Raw genomic sequence first — 20,376 nt, 5'->3', positions numbered from 1 at the left:
TAATAATTGTTGCTAATTAATTTTAAATAGGTACTGTGCATGCAGACCAAAGTCACCCGCTATTGTTTACACAGTAATCAGTCACCTTTGAATTCTTACTGGTGAATTTTGTGTGAAATTTACATCCTCAGGAATGGGAATTGCAGTGGGGAATGGAATAGGTAAACTTTAGCTGTGGGAGTGCTTTGAACTAGCAGGATTGCTTTCACTTAAGAATTGATGCTGAACCTGTTTTTCCTTAGAGGTACAATAAAGAATTATATGTGCAGAAAATTGAGTTAAAACAGTTGATGCCAGGGAGATTCTGTGCTGGGGGACTTCTCTTGAGCTGATTAATTCGAAGCATACAGCCTGCTCTCTGCTAGATTCTTTCCCTGTCCAGTTTGTATTCCTTGAAGTGACTCCCATCCTTCTCGACATGTAACTTTGGTTGAACATGTCTAAGATACCTGCCATGCAAAGGAAGGTAAAAAGAGAAACTAAAAACTGAAACCACTGGCAGGTTTCTGGGAACCATACCCTAGTTATGCCTCTATATCAGAGCCTGCTGTAAAAAGTCAGCCAACCTCAATAGGAGGAATGCAGCAGCTGGCTGAAGAAGGTTGGGATGGTTCCTTCTGAGGGTGAGAAAGATCTGCTTCTTAAAAGTAAATTCCTCTGCTCTCATCGTGGTGCTGGGGGGAATTTCGCCTGTAGTTCAGAAATGCAGGGGGGTGAGTCATGGATCAGGAATGTTTGCATCTCCAGGCTGCTGTTCCCAGGTCAGTATAGCAATGGCTGTTTGTAAATCAAGCAGTTCATTTCATGATGATGTTCACCGGCTGAATGTTGATCTACATTTCTGGTTTTGGTTTCTGTGACAGGATAACAGCTCTGCCCACAGGAGTTCTTCAGATCTATGGTGTGGAACAGAGGGATGCTGGGAATTACCGATGTGTTGCCACAACAACAGCCAACAGACGTAAAAGCACCGAGGCAGTGCTGAGTGTTGTCCCAGGTACTCACCACCTGAGAGTTTGTGGATGTCATCATGTTCTTTTTTATGTTGTAGCAAAAACACTCAAGATGCTTTAAGGAGCTGTAATTGTTCTCTGAACCTCTTGTCCAAATAATAGTTTTGCCTCCTTTTATCTTGTGGCTAAAACATTGTTCAGTGTAGGTTTCCACAATTACTGAATAAGGCTTTGGTTTAAATTTAACTTTCAGCGTCCTTAAAAAATACATTTTATTTCATATTTAATTGAATTTTTTTAAATTGTTCTCACTTTTTTTTTTTTCTTTCTTTCCTCTCCTGCGAAGCCTCCGACTTTAAGCCTTTTCACAAGCCATCCATAATAGCTGGTCCTCAAAACATTACAGCGTCTCTTCATCAAACTGTCATACTGGAGTGTGTGGCCACAGGGAATCCAAAGCCAATCATCTCATGGAGCCGGTTAGGTGGGTCTTAAAATTACAGCACGAGACCTTCAGCCTGTGGAGAGGAAGTGAAGCTGGAAAGAAAGGATTTGAGCAATTAGGTTCCTGTTCTGAGGATTCATGTAGTAGGCTGGGGTAGGATAAGTGAAACACTTAGTTCCATGCTGCTTTTAAGAAGGTTTCCTGAGGTTTCCTGAGGCTTTAGACTCTGTTTCTGCTGTCAGTCCCTCACTGAGCCAGCCAGGGTGGGCACAGCAACAGGGAGGGTGGTGACCTCCAGGGATCTGTGACTGGAGGAGGATCAGTGGTGAGTTTGGGCACCTTGGGGTGGTTGCAACCTGTGAAACAGTCCTGTAAATGTTTCTCGCACTCTTCTTAGAAGCACCATGAGAATGTGTTTTGGACCTTGTATTTATGGGCCATTTGGACTATGAGTAGTTGTAGACAAACCCAGAATAGTCTGCTTGGAAGGGGAGAAGAGGGATGCAGTAAGAATAATAACATTCAGCAGTGCATTGCATTTTTTTCATGAAAACTACCTCTGTTTTTATTCTGACATGTACCTAAATGCGAAAGTCAGGACTGTATGTGTAGAAGCAAATCATGAGAAGTTTTCCCTCATTTTTATTTCTAAAAGTGTAAGAAATAAATTTATCTCTTCTATTTGATTCAGTGTCTCTTATAGACAAACAAGTAAGAAAAAAGTTTCCCTAATAGTCATAGAGCATTTGCTGTGAAAACAGAATTAAAAACATTGTAATCAAATATACTGATTTTATCCACAGCATAATTCAGAGACGGATGATCACTGTTTGCAAAGATGATGTGGATGTTGGTAGTGAAGAACTGAATCACAGTGCAGGGCAGCTGAGGAGTCTAACTGGGAAAATTACATTAGTTTTTTAGCTGTGATGGTGAATTTCAGATATAAACCACTTGCAAAGTGGTGAGGCCCAGCCATCTGAATGGTCAGATAACATGAGTGAAGAGCAAAGTCAATGCAAAATCAAAACCTCTGCAAGTCCATCTGTGATTTCCTTTGCAACTTTTGACTTTTAAACTCTAATCTATGCTATTAGCACCTGGATAACCCTATTTAGTGAAGGTATTTAGACACACTGAACAGCCCTGTGACCCACTTCTGCTACTCTCCCGAACAGACCATAAGTCTATCGACGTGTTCAATACCCGTGTCCTCGGCAATGGGAACCTCATGATCTCAGATGTGAAGGTGCAGCACGCAGGTGTGTACGTCTGCCGGGCCACCATTCCAGGCACACGCAACTTCACGGTGGCGATGGCAACTCTCACCGTGCTGGGTAAGCTGCCTCGATTATCAGTGTGTTTAACATCCTGTGTCTGTATTTCTGAGCTCTGCTGTATACTGGGCTCACTTCTTATCTGAAACATCATGCAGGGAAAGACTGTAGAGATTGAACAGATCACAGAACTGTGGCTACCTTCTTCTCTCTGTTGACTTAGATGAGAAGTGTCAGATACTCAGCGTCTGAGTCGTGAACTGGCACTTGGAGGTACCCAGGTGCAATGTTTGCTCTGGCTTTCAACACAGAAAAGGATCCTGTAGCCAAGTAGGAATATGTAATATATGTCTATACTTCAAGATGCCATAGGCTGAAGTTTCATTTGTTTCTATGAATAAATGAATGAGTAGAAATACCACTATCTGTGCAGATAATCTGTGACCTTAAATGTGCTTTGTTTATAAGGAAAGTACTTTTTGCGTGGGTATATGTGTATTTGAGAGGCCTGAGGAGAGAGGCTTGTGTGCAGAACATTGATTATTAATATGACTGTCCTTGTATTTTTGGGAATCAATTTTTTTAATATTATTCTTTCTCCTTGTTACTTATCTGTAGCTCCACCTTCATTTGTGGAATGGCCAGAAAGCTTAACAAGGCCTAGAGCTGGGACTGCTCGTTTTGCTTGTCAGGCAGAAGGAAATCCTGCCCCCAAAATTTCATGGTTAAAAAATGGAAGGAGAATACACTCCAATGGTAGAATAAAAATGTACAACAGGTAAGATTGTAATTGCTGTATGAGAGCTGTGCTAGTGATGTGCTACCAAAAGATGAAATTCCAGTAACTAAATGTAGCCAATCAAGGTATAACACAAGTATATCAGACATTAAATGTAGTTATGGGCATTTCCTTGGCAGAAGGAATGCAGATTAGTCAACACCTAAAATCAGTAAAGCTTATGTGATTATTGCATTATCAGGCAGGGTGGGTGGGCAGGATTGAACTGAAGTTTCACCACAGAGTTACTTTAGATATGTACAGAGTGAAGCAGAATATTGCTACAACTTCTGTAGAGTGTGCAGCTTAAGGTTCTGCTTTTTGCAGGGAGGGAACAGATGTGCAGATTTGTTTTCACTATGCCTGGCTTTGGAGGCATAAACAGAAACATGGCTGGTCTTGAGGAACACTTCAAGGTGCTAAATTTCACAGCTGCATGTCCATTTCTAATAGAAGAGTTTGTGGCTCTCAACATAGGAAGGAGAGGCAAACGTAACTGTTGTTGCATTATATAGAGCTAAGTTTATCCAAGATGTGAACTTTTTTTTCACTTTTTTCTTCCTTTTGGATCCAGTAAATTGGTGATTAACCAGATCATTCCTGAGGACGATGCCATTTACCAGTGCATGGCTGAGAACAGCCAGGGATCTATTCTCTCCAGGGCCAGACTTACTGTAGTTATGTCAGAAGACAGGCCCAGTGCCCCTTACAACGTCCATGCTGAAACCATGTCGAGCTCAGCGATCCTGCTGGCGTGGGAGAGGCCGCTCTATAACTCGGACAAAGTGATTGCATACTCGGTACATTACATGAAAGCAGAAGGTAAGCAGCTGGATTGAAATACTGTCTAATGATTTGTGTGTGAAAAGAAGAACTTGAATGTCCCTGCAAAGACTGTCAGATCTGAATGGTTCATATCCAGGGCTGCATCAGAGCACAGCAGTGTATACGTGCACATTGTGATCAACAGTCACGCTTGGGGAAAAATGCCTTTGCCCCATCGTCTCATTTTGTGGGACTGAGTGTTCTTCCAGCTCGCCCTTATATGATGGCTCCAGTGAGCAGATTCTAAAGTTAGGAATGGACTTTAAAACCTGAGGCCTCCATACTGCTATGTGGATTTCCCTCTGTCCTCAGCAGGAGCTTCTGCCTACTCTCTTCTGTGTGTGCTTGGCAGGGAAGAACAGAGCACACAGCAGAGTCCTTACAGACTGACAGAGTTGAACTTTTCACCACAGACTTCTCTTGTCCAGATCCCCAAATTCTTGTGACTTTACTGGCTTTCATGTATTTTGGAGTAGAATACTTGTCCTGACTACCTTCTCTTAGAATGAATATTGGTGGAGTGGTAAAATCCACTCTCCTTTCACCCTTGGTCTTCCGTAATGAGAAAAGTGTAATCACTAAAATGTGCTGAATAGCCATGAGTGGTTTATCCCAGTCTCTGAAATTATGTACAGATTCCTCTATAAAAGGGAATGAGTAGTTGGAATAGAAAGAGTAACTAGACACTATAAAATTCCTTATTATTATGTAATTGCTTTAAGATACATCTAAGGTGGTAGGAAACAGCCATTGTTCAAAAGCAGAAGTGATTGATAAATTACTTGAAAAATTGTTAGGTGCTTAAAGTAAGGTGCAATGCAGCTCTGTTTTCTAGGAGTGATTTCTGTCTCCATTTCTATTCAGTAAGTGGTTTATTGAAGGACAGGACTGCAGATGCTCAGCTCTGTGTGGAATACCAGCCTGCCATCTGCTAAGCAGAGGACAGGAAGGACAGCTTAATTACTCTAATACTAATGCAGGAATAGCTGCCTTTGCTTTTGCAAGTGGGATATTTCAGGACACAAGAGAATTTTGTCGGAAGGAAGGAAGGAAAGAGTTTTAAAAGATAATGAGGACAAGAGGTGTGGGAAATTACCCCCTACTCTTTCAGTCACTGAGGTATTGTGCTCACAATCCCCTTTTAAAGCTAATATGAATAAAGTCACACTAGATAAGTTATCTGGATAATTGTAGAGAGCAGAGACCAGGTAACTTCAAAGAAAACTGCAAAACTGTCCTTGGGGAAGTGTGTATTTGTGCAGGAAATACTCTTGCACAGTAGTGAAAGGAGGTATCTTCTGGAATGTTTTCTGCAAAATCGTTTTGCAATCCCTGCTTTACTTGCTTGCTTATCCAAAGGTTGTATTTTGTGAAATGAGATTGTAACTTGTCTTGGTTTAAGAAACAAAACAAACTTCAAACAAAAGCAACCAACCAAACAGAAACCTCTGATTTATTTGAACTTGCTTTTTCAACCACCCATTTTTTTCATCTTTCCTGACTGTCTTGTGATATTTACTTTATTTCATGTAATGCTGTTATGCATCCTTTCATGTTAGTGAAGAAATCTACACACACAGAGAGTGGAGAGGGCTGTATTAAGAGGTGTAATGACAGTGGTGGGATTCAAAATGTAGATGATCTGCATGCATTTTTAATATGGTAACATGATTGTGTGGTACCAGAAATTTGCATCAGAACATAAAAAGCACTTTTGTCTCATTTCGTAGAAAAAAATGCTGAGCTTTAAAGGCTCTGGATTATTATTTATTAATGTAAATATTTTGTATTAATATATTGCTTTCATTATTCCTTTCAGCTTGTCTTTCCCCATTCCACTCTCACACCCTGTTTCTGACCCTAATAAAGGTTAAAAACAGTATCAGAGATGTCTGACGTAACTAGATTTTATCTTGCTCAAAGCATCTCGTGTAATTTTTTTCCTTACACATTTATGTTCATGTATTGACTTCTTGTTTTAGTTAGGAACCTTATTTGAAAGTGTGAGTGAAAACATAATATTGCTAAAGGAAAACAGTGCTTGCTAAGTCTCCTAAGTTGTACTGATGCTTTATAATTCCATAAACTTTTAAACAGAAGGCAAAAATGGGTAATGCATGAATGATATGCAGTTTTGTGGGTTTTTTTGTAGACTTCACAATGTGGTAGGTGCTTTGATTACAAAAGATACCATCACTCATCATTAAATTTCACAACCTGAATATTCTGATGTTTCACTGTAAAAACAAGTTCATGTCCTCTTCCCTATTACCAAAAAAAAAAAGTTAGTGTTTTAATCAAGTTAGTTGAAGAAACTAACAGGTGTGGGTTTTGTGTTTTTGTTTTTTGTTTCTTTTAGCAGAATATTTTACATTCAAATCGGGGTCATAGTAGCAAGAAGAATAAGGGTCTGATGAGCGTGCATGTTGGAGTGTGTTAATTCCTTGTTAGTGATTTAGAAAAGGCACAAAGGGAACACTGATTGTGGTGGAAGGCAAGCCTTGTTCTCTATTATGGCTGTTTCATTAGGGCCTCTGCATGAGGCCTAGCAATCCATTCAATGAGAGAACAAGTCCTTTTAATTTGAGCTCAAGGATCTTGTTTAGCAGGTCAGAAATCGTGCCTTGCAATTCCTAATTAACAAGCCATTAACTAGTCTGTTGTGAGATGCTCGTAATCTTGTCTAATTAAAATGCTATCAAGTTAATTCATAAATGTGGGAAAACTTAATGGTGGAATTTGCCTTTCGTTTTGTTTATAAATTCAGTGGTGAAGAGGAGGAGCTGGCTCTTACAGAGTTTTGATTAAGGTGACATGCACTTGGTGTGAATTGTTCGTTAACACAGCAGCTTTCACCACACTTGGTCCACTTCATAGCCCTCCTCTATGGGATAAAGCCCAACAAAGACAAGGACTGCTGCCTGCATTGCTATGCATATTTTAATGTGAATTGCTGACAATTTTTTTCCTTTTTTTTTTTTTCTTCTTTCTTTTGTAACAACTTGCTAAGGAGCCAAACATTTTTGAAGCTCATTCTGGTCTGTTCTTACTGGCCTTTCTCCAAATTAAAGGAAAAAACCCGTGTCAATCAAACGTACATAGAAATCTCAGGGATAAAACGAGATCCTTTTGCTGAATAAATTCTTTCTGCTTGTTTCTTTTGGGGAGGGGGTTGTTTGTTTGGTTTTTGATGGAGCGAAGCCTTCACGTTCCTCACAGTGTGCTATAGAAAGGCTTTGTAAATAGGTTTTGAAAAAAACTCCCTGATTCTAAACAAATAGATTTAGAAGCTCGGTATGAATGCTAAGGCTATTAGAGCTTGTTGTGTTACTGTACATGGGGCACAGTTTGTTGTGACTAATTCTAAATAGGGTTTAGAGTTGCGTTCAGCATCCATTATTCAGGAAAAGCCTGAAACACCATAACCTGCACCACAGCAAGGCACAGTTACTCCTGAGCATGAGAGAGCTTTTACTTAGTAGGGCTGAAAACATAAAGGTAGGCTGGGGAAGAAAGTGACATTTACTTTGTAAGATCTGAAAGCCAAGATACTGTGATGTTTGAGGATTTTCAGGAATTTTTGATTGTCTACCCCTTGTTTTATGCCAGGTTTAAATAATGAGGAGTACCAAGTGGTCATTGGAAATGATACAACCCATTACATAATTGATGACTTAGAACCAGCCAGCAACTACACCTTCTATATTGTAGCTTATATGCCTCTGGGAGCCAGTCAGATGTCAGATCATGTGACTCAGCACACCCTTGAAGATGGTAAGACAAATTATTTGGGTGAACATTTTTATTTGTACTGAATGGAAATGTGAAATCCGGCTCTAACAGTTCTTGAGGATCTCAAATTTCCATTGATACCAGTGCAACTTCTGCATACACACTGTGCAAACCAGCCAACTAATGAAAGGAACGAGAGTAAAATAACCCTCTGACAGGGCAACAGTGTATATTACACAGAGTCTTTTTCTTTCTTGAAAGACATTTCATTAAATCATGTTAATGACTATTCTAGATCTCTAGGAACTCTCGTGATGTTGAGAATTTGACAGTAACCTAGGATTTAGTATCTATGACTGAAACGTGGATCAAACTGCACACCCACTGCATTTTTTTGCAGATGTTGTAGGAAAATTTGAAATATAAATTTACTATAACTAAAACCCCTCCAAACCTTTTGGTTTGTTTTTTTTGTGTCTATGTGCTTTTTAGTAGAATTGGAATGTCATAGAAGACCCTACTTATTTCTTTGCAGGGATTTAATTAATCTGAACATCATGGCAACAACAAACTGTTTAGTATAGTGCATTAGAACTGATTAATAAATTCTGACAGGGTTAAGCTTTGGCAGTGTGGAACATTGCCAGTTCCAGTTGTCTGCCTGTCTCTTTGTCAGGAGTTACAACTCTCATTACATGGTTGGTGGAAGAAAACATGCACTGAGTCTGCGACAGTACGGGTTGCTGTCCTGACTCAGTTTGAGCTGCTGCAGCTGACCTTGAGAGGCAGTTTTCAGACCACTAAGGTGCTGATTACTGCTGGCAGCAATAAGAGAAGAAAATGTTGAGGGCCTTACAGAAAAAAGCTTGCTTAGGCTTATTTACTCTTACAGTACTGGCACCTCAGCATAGGCCAAGGTGACAGATGAGAATATTCCATCTTTTTTTTTCCCTGAGCTCAAAAGCTTTCTTTCCCTTTTCAGTTCCCTTGAGAGCTCCTGAAATCAGTTTGACAAGCAGGAGTCCCACAGATATTCTCATATCTTGGCTGCCAATTCCTGCAAAATACAGGAGAGGTCAGGTCGTCCTGTACCGTCTGTCCTTCCGCCTCAGCACGGAGACCAAAATCCAGGTCCTAGAGCTTCCAGGGACTGCAGATGAGTATCTCCTTGAAGGCCTGAAGCCTGACAGTGTGTACTTGGTCCGTATCACTGCTGCAACAAGGATTGGCTGGGGAGAGGCATCTTTGTGGACTTCGCACCGAACTCCCAAAGCTACAAGTGTGAAAGGTAACTCTCCACATACTTTGCACTGAGCACCAATGGCTTTTGGGGTTGTTGTTGGGTGAGGTTTGTTCTTTTTTTTTTTTCCCCTTTGTTTTTTCTTTTTTTTTTTTTTAATTTCAAATTATATAGAACAGAAGAAAATGAGTCTACAAGCTAAAACGTTTGATCAGCTCACGAACATGAACTGAAACTTCCTTTTTGTTCAGTGTAAAATACATTTCTGCCAAGTGGGACACTGCACATTAGCAGTGTGTACAGGTTCTTTAAGGGTCTGAGTTGATGCATGTAAGTCTGTATTATAAACAAAATGCACAAATGTTTTGAATATGCAAATTGACTTGATATTTGAAGTCAACTCTGATTTGAGTTGTTAAAATTGAGCTTTGGATTACATCATTATTTAATAATGTCATGCAGAAGAGCATTCAACTTTGCATGAATAGCTTGAAAAATACGAAGATTTGAGTTCACATTTGCTCTGTCTCACTTTAAAACAGGAGGTAATTTTGTAACTATCCTTGGAGTGTTTTTATTCTTCTTTAAAAATACCTTATAAATGTATTTATTTATTAAGATGTGGAATTAAAAGCTGTTAGTATTCTGTTTTATCCTAAATTAATTTGTTAGTTTAGGTTATAGGGAGCCAGACATCATAAGAAAGAAATAATTAGGTGAATACACACATGAGTTAGAATCAAAGTTGCGAGGGAACTTAGGACTTATGGGAATCCAGATTTTTGCATGAAAAATAGTTATTTCTAGAATATAAGACTACTATATAATATTTCTCTAAAACCAGCACCAAAGTCTCCCGAGCTGCGTTTGGAGCCCATGAACTGCACAACCATTTCAGTGCAGTGGCAGCAGGACTCTGAGGACACTGCAGCTGTGCAGGGGTACAAGCTGTATTACAAGGAAGAGGGGCAGCAGGAGAACGGGCCCATTCTGTTGGATGCCAGTGATCTTGAATACACTGTCAGTGGTTTAGGTGAGTATATACAATATTTCTCATCTGTTTTGGGAGACAGCGACATCATACAGAGCTTGAATCACTAGACCTACAGGGCAGCAAAGTTGATTTGGCCATCTATTTTCCCAGCAATAAGCTTTGCAAGCTGGAGTTGGACTGCTGAGGGAATAATCCTCTCGCAAAATGTGCCTTGCACAACACTGAGATAACCAGATCTTGTAAATCTTGTGTAATTTGGAAAAAGAACCCCCAGCTGCTTATCACAAGATACAGTTAGTAAATACTGGTAGTAAATGGCATGTCTTTTTAATATGCAGTTTTTTTCAGCCTTTTTATATTTATGCCTGATTTAGGAACAGTGGAAGATGAATTCAAAACACTGAAGATTTTTCTCTGGTATTTCTAGCTTATTTCTTATTTGTAGCCTCTGTCACAACTATCCTGCACAACGAGCACTGCTTGTTTACCACGGTAGCAAGTAGCCCTTGTGCATGTTATTATTCTGTTAATAATTTTAAGGAGTACCAGTAAATATTTGCAGGACTGAGCACAAAGATTAGGGCACAGAACTTGCCGAATCCCACTGGAGTCTTTCCATTGATCACCTGACTGTTGAGATAGTTTACTTAGGGGTATTGTGGAGAATTAATCTTGACTAAATTATCAAAATTGACCTGCAGTCTTAACTAGGTCAAATGGCCTCTTGACCATGCTCAGATATTCTCATCTGCTGAATACAGTTGAGATACTATTTTAGGGAAGATTTGAGGAGAGCATTCTGGTCTGTTAACTGGACAACTGACCATCTGTGACCATTTCTGTCCAGAGCATCTGGCAGTGGCTGACTGTTTAACAGAGCTGAGACAAAAGAGCATCATTGGGTTAAAAGGATGTGGTGTCTGTGTGTCCTAGGACAGAAATGAATAAATTTTTTCCTCTTCTCTCTATGGAATTACAAAGCAGTAATTTCAGACACACACAAATTTATTGACTGTGATCTACATCATATGGATTTTCTCACTACACTAATCTTCCTCAGATTAAAATACTATTTTACAAAATTAGGTTCAAATGTATATTATCTATGTGTTTTTACTGTTTTTTCTTTCCATGTAGACAGGAGAAAGTGAAAGAAAAGTGAGTTTGGCAAATTACAACTTTCATATGATCAGTTAACACACAGTTAACTGAATTGCAAGAAGGAAGAATTCATATGCTTGAGTTAACTATTCAGTCAGGGTGCACATGATGTGTTGAGTATTAATTCTTTATCATAATTCTCAATATCTAAATATGGTGGTCAAAACATATAATCTGATTGCCATAATTTATATTCTTTGCACCTACATAATTTGTGCTGCTGTAGGTTAGGTCCACTGAAGTGATATAACTTATATTAATAACTTTAGTAGTAGTAATTTTTTTCTTTTTAATGGGATGTATTGAGTTATTTGAAGTGTATATCAAATATGGGAAGTTTTCATATGGAAGTTACTTTGCTGTTTTCTTATTTTTGTTTGCAGTAAAAGGCACTCATTGCTACAGCTACAAGAGACTCAACACAGGAAATTTGATTAGGTCATGATTTTTCAGTGCTAAGATGATTAAATATGCTGAAACTTGGAAAGTTCACATAGTGAACAAAGTTCTCATGGTAGTAGTGCCTCTGGCTGCTGTGTTTGCCCATTGCCAAGCTGCCTGTTTGAAATACTTGTGCATGCTAAATTATTTCTTAGAAAACAGTACACAGCCAACCTTCTTCTGCCTCTGGCAGCTGCACATGTGGAGAATGTAACAGGTAGAATTGTTTGCAACATAGAAACCCATGAAGACTGTAGCAATATCCACACATTTAAAAGGGACTGATTTACACTTTTAAAATTTTATGTCAATAATCTAAATAATTTGGACTAGGACATTTATACATGCATGTAAAAATTATTAGTTATTAGGAAGTGGTCCTACCCGCTAGAATTTGAGATAAAACAAGGCAAGCCATGCACTGGGTTTTGTAGCTGTGGTAAACTGATCCTTCGTGAACTGGGCAGAGGCTTCAAGGACTAATGTTCTGTTATCCATTTGCCTCTCCTGAGGACACTAAACTACTGATTTATTGACAGCCTCTTTAAAATAAATGTCTTCATTATGGGCTACAGGATTTAGTAGGATACTGCAAGTGTGAAACTTGAAGGGGAAAGGTGTGTTTGAAGATTTTTGGTTTCATATATGTTGGATAACATAGTCAAAAGGAAAGGTTATTCCTAATTTGGAAGAATGCACTAATAGTCCTGGGTGCTTCCCAGTGGCTAAGATGGAGCAGTTGCTCATGCATTATCTGCTGCCAGTGAATTTATGTGGCTTCCAAACACTCTCTCTTTCTCTCTTACTTAATTATGACCTAAGGCTGCTCTACATTACTCTGTTCTTTTGCATAGTTAATAAACTGCAAATAGACTTCTAGTGACACTTGGAGCATGTCAATACATCAGTCCATGGAACTTTCTGCAGACATTGGTACAAATGCCAGTTGTGCAAAATCTGTGTGTTTAAATAAGACAGTTCACTTTGTGGCCATTTAAGTGCATCACAAAGTGAGAATCCATAATATTCTGTAATCAAAGAGAATATTAGCATTGTTATTATAAGCACTGTTGATTGCCTTGATTGTTGATAGCATTGATATAAGTACTGTAAATGATTGCAAATGACTACAGGACTCTTGATGGAAGGATAATTATGACAGGTAAAGCAGAATCATCAGTGCTAGTGTGAAATAGATTACAATGATTGAACATGAAAAGTAGCAATATGAATGTTATGCTGCATATTTTAGTCTCTTGTTGGTTCCTACCTTGTTTTCTGTGAGAATTGACCTCTCTTACTCCAGGGTAGGTCTTACCCAGTTGCTTCTGTGTATTTTTAAAGGGGATTATTTAGTATGATAGTCACCACGTAAATAGAATTAAATGATCTGATCAGAGTCAGAGCTGCCATTCTCAAAATAAATATCCACAGTTTCACATAGACATTTGTTTGTGTTAAAGGTCTTGGCATTTATTTTTCAGTGGCAGGCCATTTCCTAGTCCAGTGTAAAATTCCATTATTACTTGAATTTGCCACAGGAGCAGACCCTTGGGTGCATACCATGCATTTTTGCCTCTATTTTTAATTCTTTCTTTGCTTCCTCCTAGTCTAGAAATTTTTTCCTTACAGAAAGTCTTTCACTGTGAGATTTGATGAGTCTCCTGGTACAGGTTCTGTTTCTGTAATGGTTCAGAATAACTGTGTTCAGAAGTTGAAGTAAGTTTTGCTGGTGGAAGAGTTTGATGGGGAACCTTCTAGCTGTGCAACACGGGGGGAATTGGCACAACTTCAAAGTTAAAATGAAGAGAGTGTCCAGAGAAGCTCGTCACCCCCTTTAAATGTGTTCAGATTGTTTTTTTAAAGAGTATTCTATGTGCAGTCGCATCTGTGGCTCCATGGTGCTCACTACTGTGCTAAGTGGGCTGTTTGCTTGTCAGGGCTCACTGTATTTGCAGCTGTATGACTGGTAGGAAGTTGGAGCCTGTACAAGAAGGGCAGTGACTCACGAGAACCCATTTGAAGTTTATCTGGGAGGATAACATCAAATTCAACTTCTTGGTTATCAAACTGAAGCAAGTGCGATCAATTCTGATGCTGTAACACAAGAACGCTGTTCTTCAAGCTGCTTGGAAGTTCCCCTTTCTGAACTTCACTTTTCAGTTCTTATCGTGCTGGCAATTAATTAAATGAATGCCAGTGGTGATGGGGGATTGCAACACGTCCCTGCCGTTAGCCTCCAAGCCTTCTGTGCTTGGAGGGAGGGAGGGAAGCAAGAATTCCTTCTACCTACCATTCCTTCTCCCACAGTTGCTGTCTGGAGCTGTCCCACCTCCAGGGATGAAGTGACAGTGAGGATTGCAGAAAGTTGCTCTCTGATGGCAAGGCAAACGTAGGGTCTCTCTAAATGCACAGGAAGCCCTGAGGGCAGGGGGCAGTGGCAGAGATGTGTACACACACTGGAGGTGCTCTTTTGTCTCTGTTGTGATGATATCGCAGCAAATAACCATTTTCACACAGACACCTCAGGGGATGGAAAAACTGGTCTGTTGGCTTTGGTGAAAATGCCTTGAGCATCAGGAGCACACGAATCTCCTCCTTTCCCTGGAGAAAGCCCATCCCCAGAAGAGCCTGTGTGTGAGTGGAGTGTCCTGTGCTGGGAGCTGCAGCCCCCAGGAGCGCTGCTGGCTCCCCAGGAGCGCTGCTGGCTCCCCAGGAGCGCTGCTGGCTCCCCAGAGCTTGGGGCTGCAGGGGGATGGGAGAAGCTACCAAGCGATTGGAGTGTATCTGCTTAAAATAAATAATTAAATTAATAAATTCCTTGGTGATTCCTGAGAGGCTTGGAGGCACCACAGGTTTTCTCTCTGGGAAAGCTTCTTCTCTGCTGATGGGGTCATCTAAGCTGTTTAACATGAGCTGCATCATAACCCTGTGCTGCTTCTCCTGGTACTGCAGTTTTACATTACCCTGTCCCCAGTCTAGTGCTTTTGTAAAAATAATTAGATTCTGTCAGACTGGTTTGTGTCATTTGCTCCAAAAAGTTTGGCCTTACTCAGGAGAAACTTCTCTGCCTGAAGGCTCCTCTGTGTCCTACCTCTTTCCAGTTGCAGGGAGGAGAAATAAAGCGAAATGTGTTTCTCTGCCCTCCTTGACTTGGACAAAATTTCCAAGGGAAGAATTTTTCAAGATCTAAATGACACAAAGGCACATTTTGTGACCCTGCACGAAATTCTCCTTTGGAAAGGGGGCTTCTGCTGAAGAATTAGCCAACTACCTACAACACTTAGGATTCCCCCAGAGACTTGGCCTTCAGTTGTTTCATTTCCCCTGGATCTATTTATATCACGTTACAACCATGACTGTAGCTAAGCTTTACTCCGGGGCAGCAAAGATGACAAGGTCATTCTGTAGTCTATAGAAATTAAATAAGGGTGTGTAAGAAGAGTCAATGCAAAGAATTCCTCCAATTAAACTGCCTGATGTGTGTCACCCAAGCGCCTCTGGTAATGATTCTGTAAAAGTGCTTATCAGTTTTCATAAAGCAGTTGATATGATGGTCAGATAGTACATAGTGGTTTCATTTGTATCATATTGCAAGTGAATGTACTGGAAAAATGTAAGTTTTAAAAACTTAATGTCATCTTGGACAGCTCTGATGATATCTTTCTTATTAAGAACTGCAAATGCTGTATTACTGAGTAGAGAAGGAACATTGTAAGAGCATTTAATGTGTTGATGTAGTTATTTCTGATAGCTAGGGTATACTTTCAGATTTATTTTGTGTTTTGTTGATGTCAAAATGTAGTCTTACATACTTGAATTGGAGAATTCTGGGATACTCAGAATTGGAGGTGGGGGGAGTTGAAACTGCTTTTTTGTTATAAGTTACTATTGAAATTTAGCTTGTGATTCCCATACAAATTCAAGGAGCAAGGCATTCCTACAGTTTCATGAAATGATGTGAAAGAAACACAGGTCTTTCTTGAGGAACATTCCTTTTTTTTTTTTTTTTTTTAATTTGATTGTTAGCTGTTCTCAAATGCTTTTTGCTTTTTTTGCTTGAGGTATTTTATATCATATCAGACATTCAGGGTTAATGGAATGCTCTGCTGGAGACAGCTCTGTTAAAAAAAAATAATTAGAAATTACTTTAGTTCTTAATAAAGATCAACTAAAAGCTCAGCTTTGTTGCTTAGAAAACCAGATGATAGCACTGTCTGCTATATATACTGTAGTCATTATATTTACATTGCTTCATAGTGGAAAGTGTCTAATAGCTCAGTAGGTGACCAGGACAAATATTATCATTTATTTCCACTGTTTACAGCTGGGTCAGTCTAGTGTTTACTCACGCTGATTACATCCTTAAACTAAACCTCTTATCTGTCAATTCTCCTGATTGTGTGTAACAGGCTTGCTACTACTGCTTATCAGCTAAAACATAAGGGATTTGCAGAGAGAGGGGAGGAGGAATGGCTCGGACTGCACAGTAATGAAACCAAAAGCCCTAGAAGTAAACTGGGCATGTTTGAAATCAGCCTCTTCCTCCCCTAACTGTGACCTCTTTCTCTTTTGCAGACATGACAGATAATGTATATTTGTAGTGAACAAACCCGAGCCCTTGCCTAGTCCCACTCTGATAGTGGGGTTCTGCTGCACGTCGATAAACAAGAGACACACATTCCTTGCTTCATAATCATGAAAGGCAGACCTGTCACCACTCTAAATGAGTCTGTCTTCCAAATGCAGATGTGGCATATCTGCATATCATTTTTTTTTCTTCCAGGTTTTGAAAGGTAGATCACAGATTAAAAGAGAGAGTGGAAGGGACTTTATTACTCTAAGTTTTTTAACCGGCAAAATATCAAAGCAAATGCTGCTTTGATAGGATTTAACCTCTTTTATGAAAGGAACCATAATGCATTTTACAGGTTGTAAGTGTAAATAGAGATCAAACTGCATTTTCTGTTTCGTTGGGATTTATAAACTGTAAATGCACTGTGTTTTGTTTCCAGTGTATGTCAGTGCTAGTCATTTCTCTAGGTCTGCCTGTAGCAGAGAACTCCTTTTAGGTTGAGATTTACTGTTCTTGCTTGTGCAGGAACTAGGCTGAGTGGCAGAGTCAGGGAAGGCATCAAACCTCTGTTTTGTGCAGTGTTGCTGGTCGTGTACTTGTTGGTCCATGTGCAGCTGGGGTGCACTGGGAATGTCAGGAGGTTACACAGCACAAAGCTGCTGACATGAGGTGACCAGACACAGATTCACAGAACTCACCCACTTGGTTCATGCCTCCCTTATGGAAGAAAAAAACTGCACTGCTCTGTTTAGGTGAAAAATTGATTCACTCGGGTTGTAAATTGAATTTTTACTGAGCAAAACTGAAGCTGGGGTTGAACTTTGTGGCCCTTTGTTGGAGTTTATTGGCGTGGCATCCATTACAACAACTGTGTCTTGGGCTCAGCTTTAGTTAAGCACTCTTGCACACGACTGAGTGGGAATCCTAGATAAATATCAGCTTGTTCTGAGCAGATTTGCTGGGGAGCAGCCAGTTAACTGTCAGCAGCTAATGCTGCATAGTTTTTGTGCAGTTCAAGTGCCACATCTGTAAAAAGCTGCAGTGCCTTCCTTCCTGTGTAGTTCTGCTATTATTTGTCCTGCATTGTGCAATATTGCAGATGTGTATCGTAATTACGTATTTTCACCTGAATTATTGTTCTTAAAAAGGTTACCTTGTCGTGTATGTTTTCTGATTGCATTAAAGTTTCACATCACAGTTACTTCTGCCTGCATTTTTGTTTTTGAAAGTAAACGTTATTTTCATACAGTGCATTTGTAATGGAAAACTTTAATTAATGTTTAATGTATTTGTCATTTTTAAGTGATGCCATCAAGCCTCTCGATGGGTTACCAATTTAGCCAGTAATCAATTTCAGTAGGTGCTGGAATACTGACATCTGTAACATCTGCATTAGCTGCAGAACTGGTTTTGGTGCTGATTAAAATGTTATATGAGACAGACACCAAGAGGAATCTCTAGGCTTTCTTTGAATTAACTGCAGTCATGGAATGGCTCTAAAACTCGTGGAAAATTATTAATTTGTCAACATGATAAGCACTTAATCTTGGGTCAGAAAGGTGCATTCTTGTTCTCTTAGTTAAGATCTTTCAGAAACAGGTAGATTGTGTCGGAAGGATTGCCTAATAGATTTTTGTGTAACCTTGAACATGCCCACTGAACTGTTCCAGTTTGGAGCCATTTATCTGGGAAAATAGTCCTGACATCCTCATCTAAACATGCCTTGACTTTTGCAGTAATTCATTTTAACTTCCCAAGCTAGTGGCCCTTTAAAGGGGAAGGACACAATGAAGGAGAAGATGCTCAAGTACAGAATAAAGATTGAATGTACTGTACTTCAAAAAACCAAAACCGAGTGCTAAGACCAGTTAAGCCCGACTCTCTAAAGAGATAGTGTGAGCTGTCAGGATGAGGGAAGTGCCATTGTTTCATGGGACAATACCTTGTGGCCATGTTAAAAGTACTGATGTAACATTACAGGCTTTGCTAAGGCAACAGGACAGATTATATTCCATTGGCCCCCTCCAGTAGTGTGGAGGGTTGTTGCCTATTTTTGAGACTTTCTGTCTCTTTGTCAGCTCTCCCCATAGCTGGGTTGGATGCATTTGTCTCTCTCGGGATATCAGACTAATTGTGTCACAACTTGAAGAACAGGAATCAGGGGTGCTGCTGCAAAGCCTTCCGAGTAGGAGGGGGAGATTTTTTGCACTCTGGCAAGATAACTTGCCAGCCTATAGTAAAGCAAAATATGTTGTGTCTTCAGACTGTTTGAAGGTAAACTTTTCAGTGGTGGGAAAGCGATTAGAATCTTGCAGGAAATCTCTCTGCTGCTCTGTGTTCTCAGGGTAGAAATTCCACCATCTAGAGCTAAACCTGTGTGGGAATTCAGTTGGGAAATTGTGTCATGTTGATTGAGTAACAGTTAGGATGTATGCAAATAGTGTTCCATTGTTCCTTTGCTGGAGCTGAAGGTTAAAATTTGCTTCATGAAAAGGACATATTGATCACTCCTTAGTAAATTACTTTAATAAAAAATCTCTGAGTTGCTTTTGAAATGTTTCTAAGTATTACAATGAATATGTAATAGTATACATTTTGATAGCTGTAAAGTAAAAGTGACCAATAAATAAAGACTAATTTCTTGGAACTGGAAATTGTTAAATGGGTCCCCCTTTTTTAAAGCTAAAAACGAGCAAGCAGATAGCAATGGCAGGAATTACCAGATAACTACTAAAGTTTCTTAAGCAAAACAACAAAATAAAGCAAACCAGACAAAAACAAACAAACAAAAAAACAAAAAACCACAGAAAACTGAACAACTAAGTACATTCCTGCTATTCAACCTTTTGTAGATTTAAACAGATCTTTAGATATGGTGGTTGATTTATTTTTTTTCCTTCCTGAAATGAGAGGATTTGTCTCTGGGAGACAGCATTATTTAATTTGCTATTTACTGGACTTCATTAGTAAAATACTTAAGTCCTGGATTGCAAAGAAACTGCTCCTTGGAGAAAGCTTAGAGAAAACTCCTGTTATAGGAAATTAAATCAACATTGTCCATTAATCATACTGCATGTCAACCCCCAGACCTCTCTTGATTGTTCTTGGTGAATGTGAGGAACCATTAGATGTGTGAGGTCCTTAAAGGTCTGAGTAAGTCAAAGGGGAAGAGTTTAAAAAAATGCCACCATTAGCACATGAAAGAGGCTTCAGAGTGGACAGAAGAAAACATTTGCTGTACAGGGCTAGTTACATTTTTTATTTTTTTCCCCCCCTTTTTCTTTTTATTTATTATTTTCTTCCGTTGTTAAACAACAATCCAGATGTTGTGATCAAAATGTTAATTTAATTTATCCTGCAGTTTCTTTCGTTAACTTTTTTTGAGTCATGTTACCAGTGGTAGTTGTATGGGAAAGGTAAAATGAGGGGGATGTTTGCAGTTTCTGTGTTAGTGATAAGTAAATGCACTTCTAAAGCTAAACCAACACGTTTTCTGGTAGGTTTTCTGCCTTCAGCAACACCTCGGTTGTATATTTGCCATGAAGGCATTATTGCTAACAGAAGCATTTTTCAATTTTGGGAAAAGATGCAATTGTGATAAAGCCCGTGTTTGTTTTTTTCAGGCTGCCTGGAGTCAATTCTGTGGCAAATGAAGGGGGGGATGCAGGAAGTGGGGAAAGAAACAATCTTGTGTTGGAAGAAGCTGCTCTTGCTGTAAAACTTCTCTTCCAAATGTGACTTCTTTTTCCATCTGGGAAAAAGGCTTACTAGGAAAAAATATTTGCATAAAAAGTGTATTTCGACATTTATACTCACTTTCACAGTGTTTTTACCATTATCATAGTTGAATATTGTATCCCTTCTCAAGATGGTTATCATTATAAAAATAAACTATTTGCTATTGCAAATAGTTCTTGTAGAAGCTGGGACAGGGAAATACATTCTTGATCCTGT

At 39.4% G+C, this 20,376-nt stretch overlaps 1 protein-coding gene across 1 annotated transcript in view; it reads left to right on the top strand.

Moving 5' to 3' along the window:
* The window catches only part of PRTG (protogenin), a 78,001-nt gene that overhangs the window by 31,054 nt on the left and 26,571 nt on the right, over nt 1–20,376 (top strand). The window contains 8 exon segments of the mRNA XM_027881466.1: nt 864–997; nt 1,300–1,437; nt 2,577–2,735; nt 3,294–3,453; nt 4,028–4,275; nt 7,888–8,052; nt 8,993–9,298; nt 10,095–10,283. Of these exon segments, the coding sequence (XP_027737267.1) occupies nt 864–997; nt 1,300–1,437; nt 2,577–2,735; nt 3,294–3,453; nt 4,028–4,275; nt 7,888–8,052; nt 8,993–9,298; nt 10,095–10,283 (1,499 nt within the window).

The sequence above is a fragment of the Empidonax traillii genome, unplaced genomic scaffold (assembly GCF_003031625.1).
Source record: "Empidonax traillii isolate 1590-97213 ecotype Southwest subspecies unplaced genomic scaffold, ASM303162v1 scaffold90:size2128546, whole genome shotgun sequence".
NCBI lineage: Eukaryota > Metazoa > Chordata > Aves > Passeriformes > Tyrannidae > Empidonax > Empidonax traillii.
This window is presented reverse-complemented; position numbering and strand designations above follow the sequence as displayed.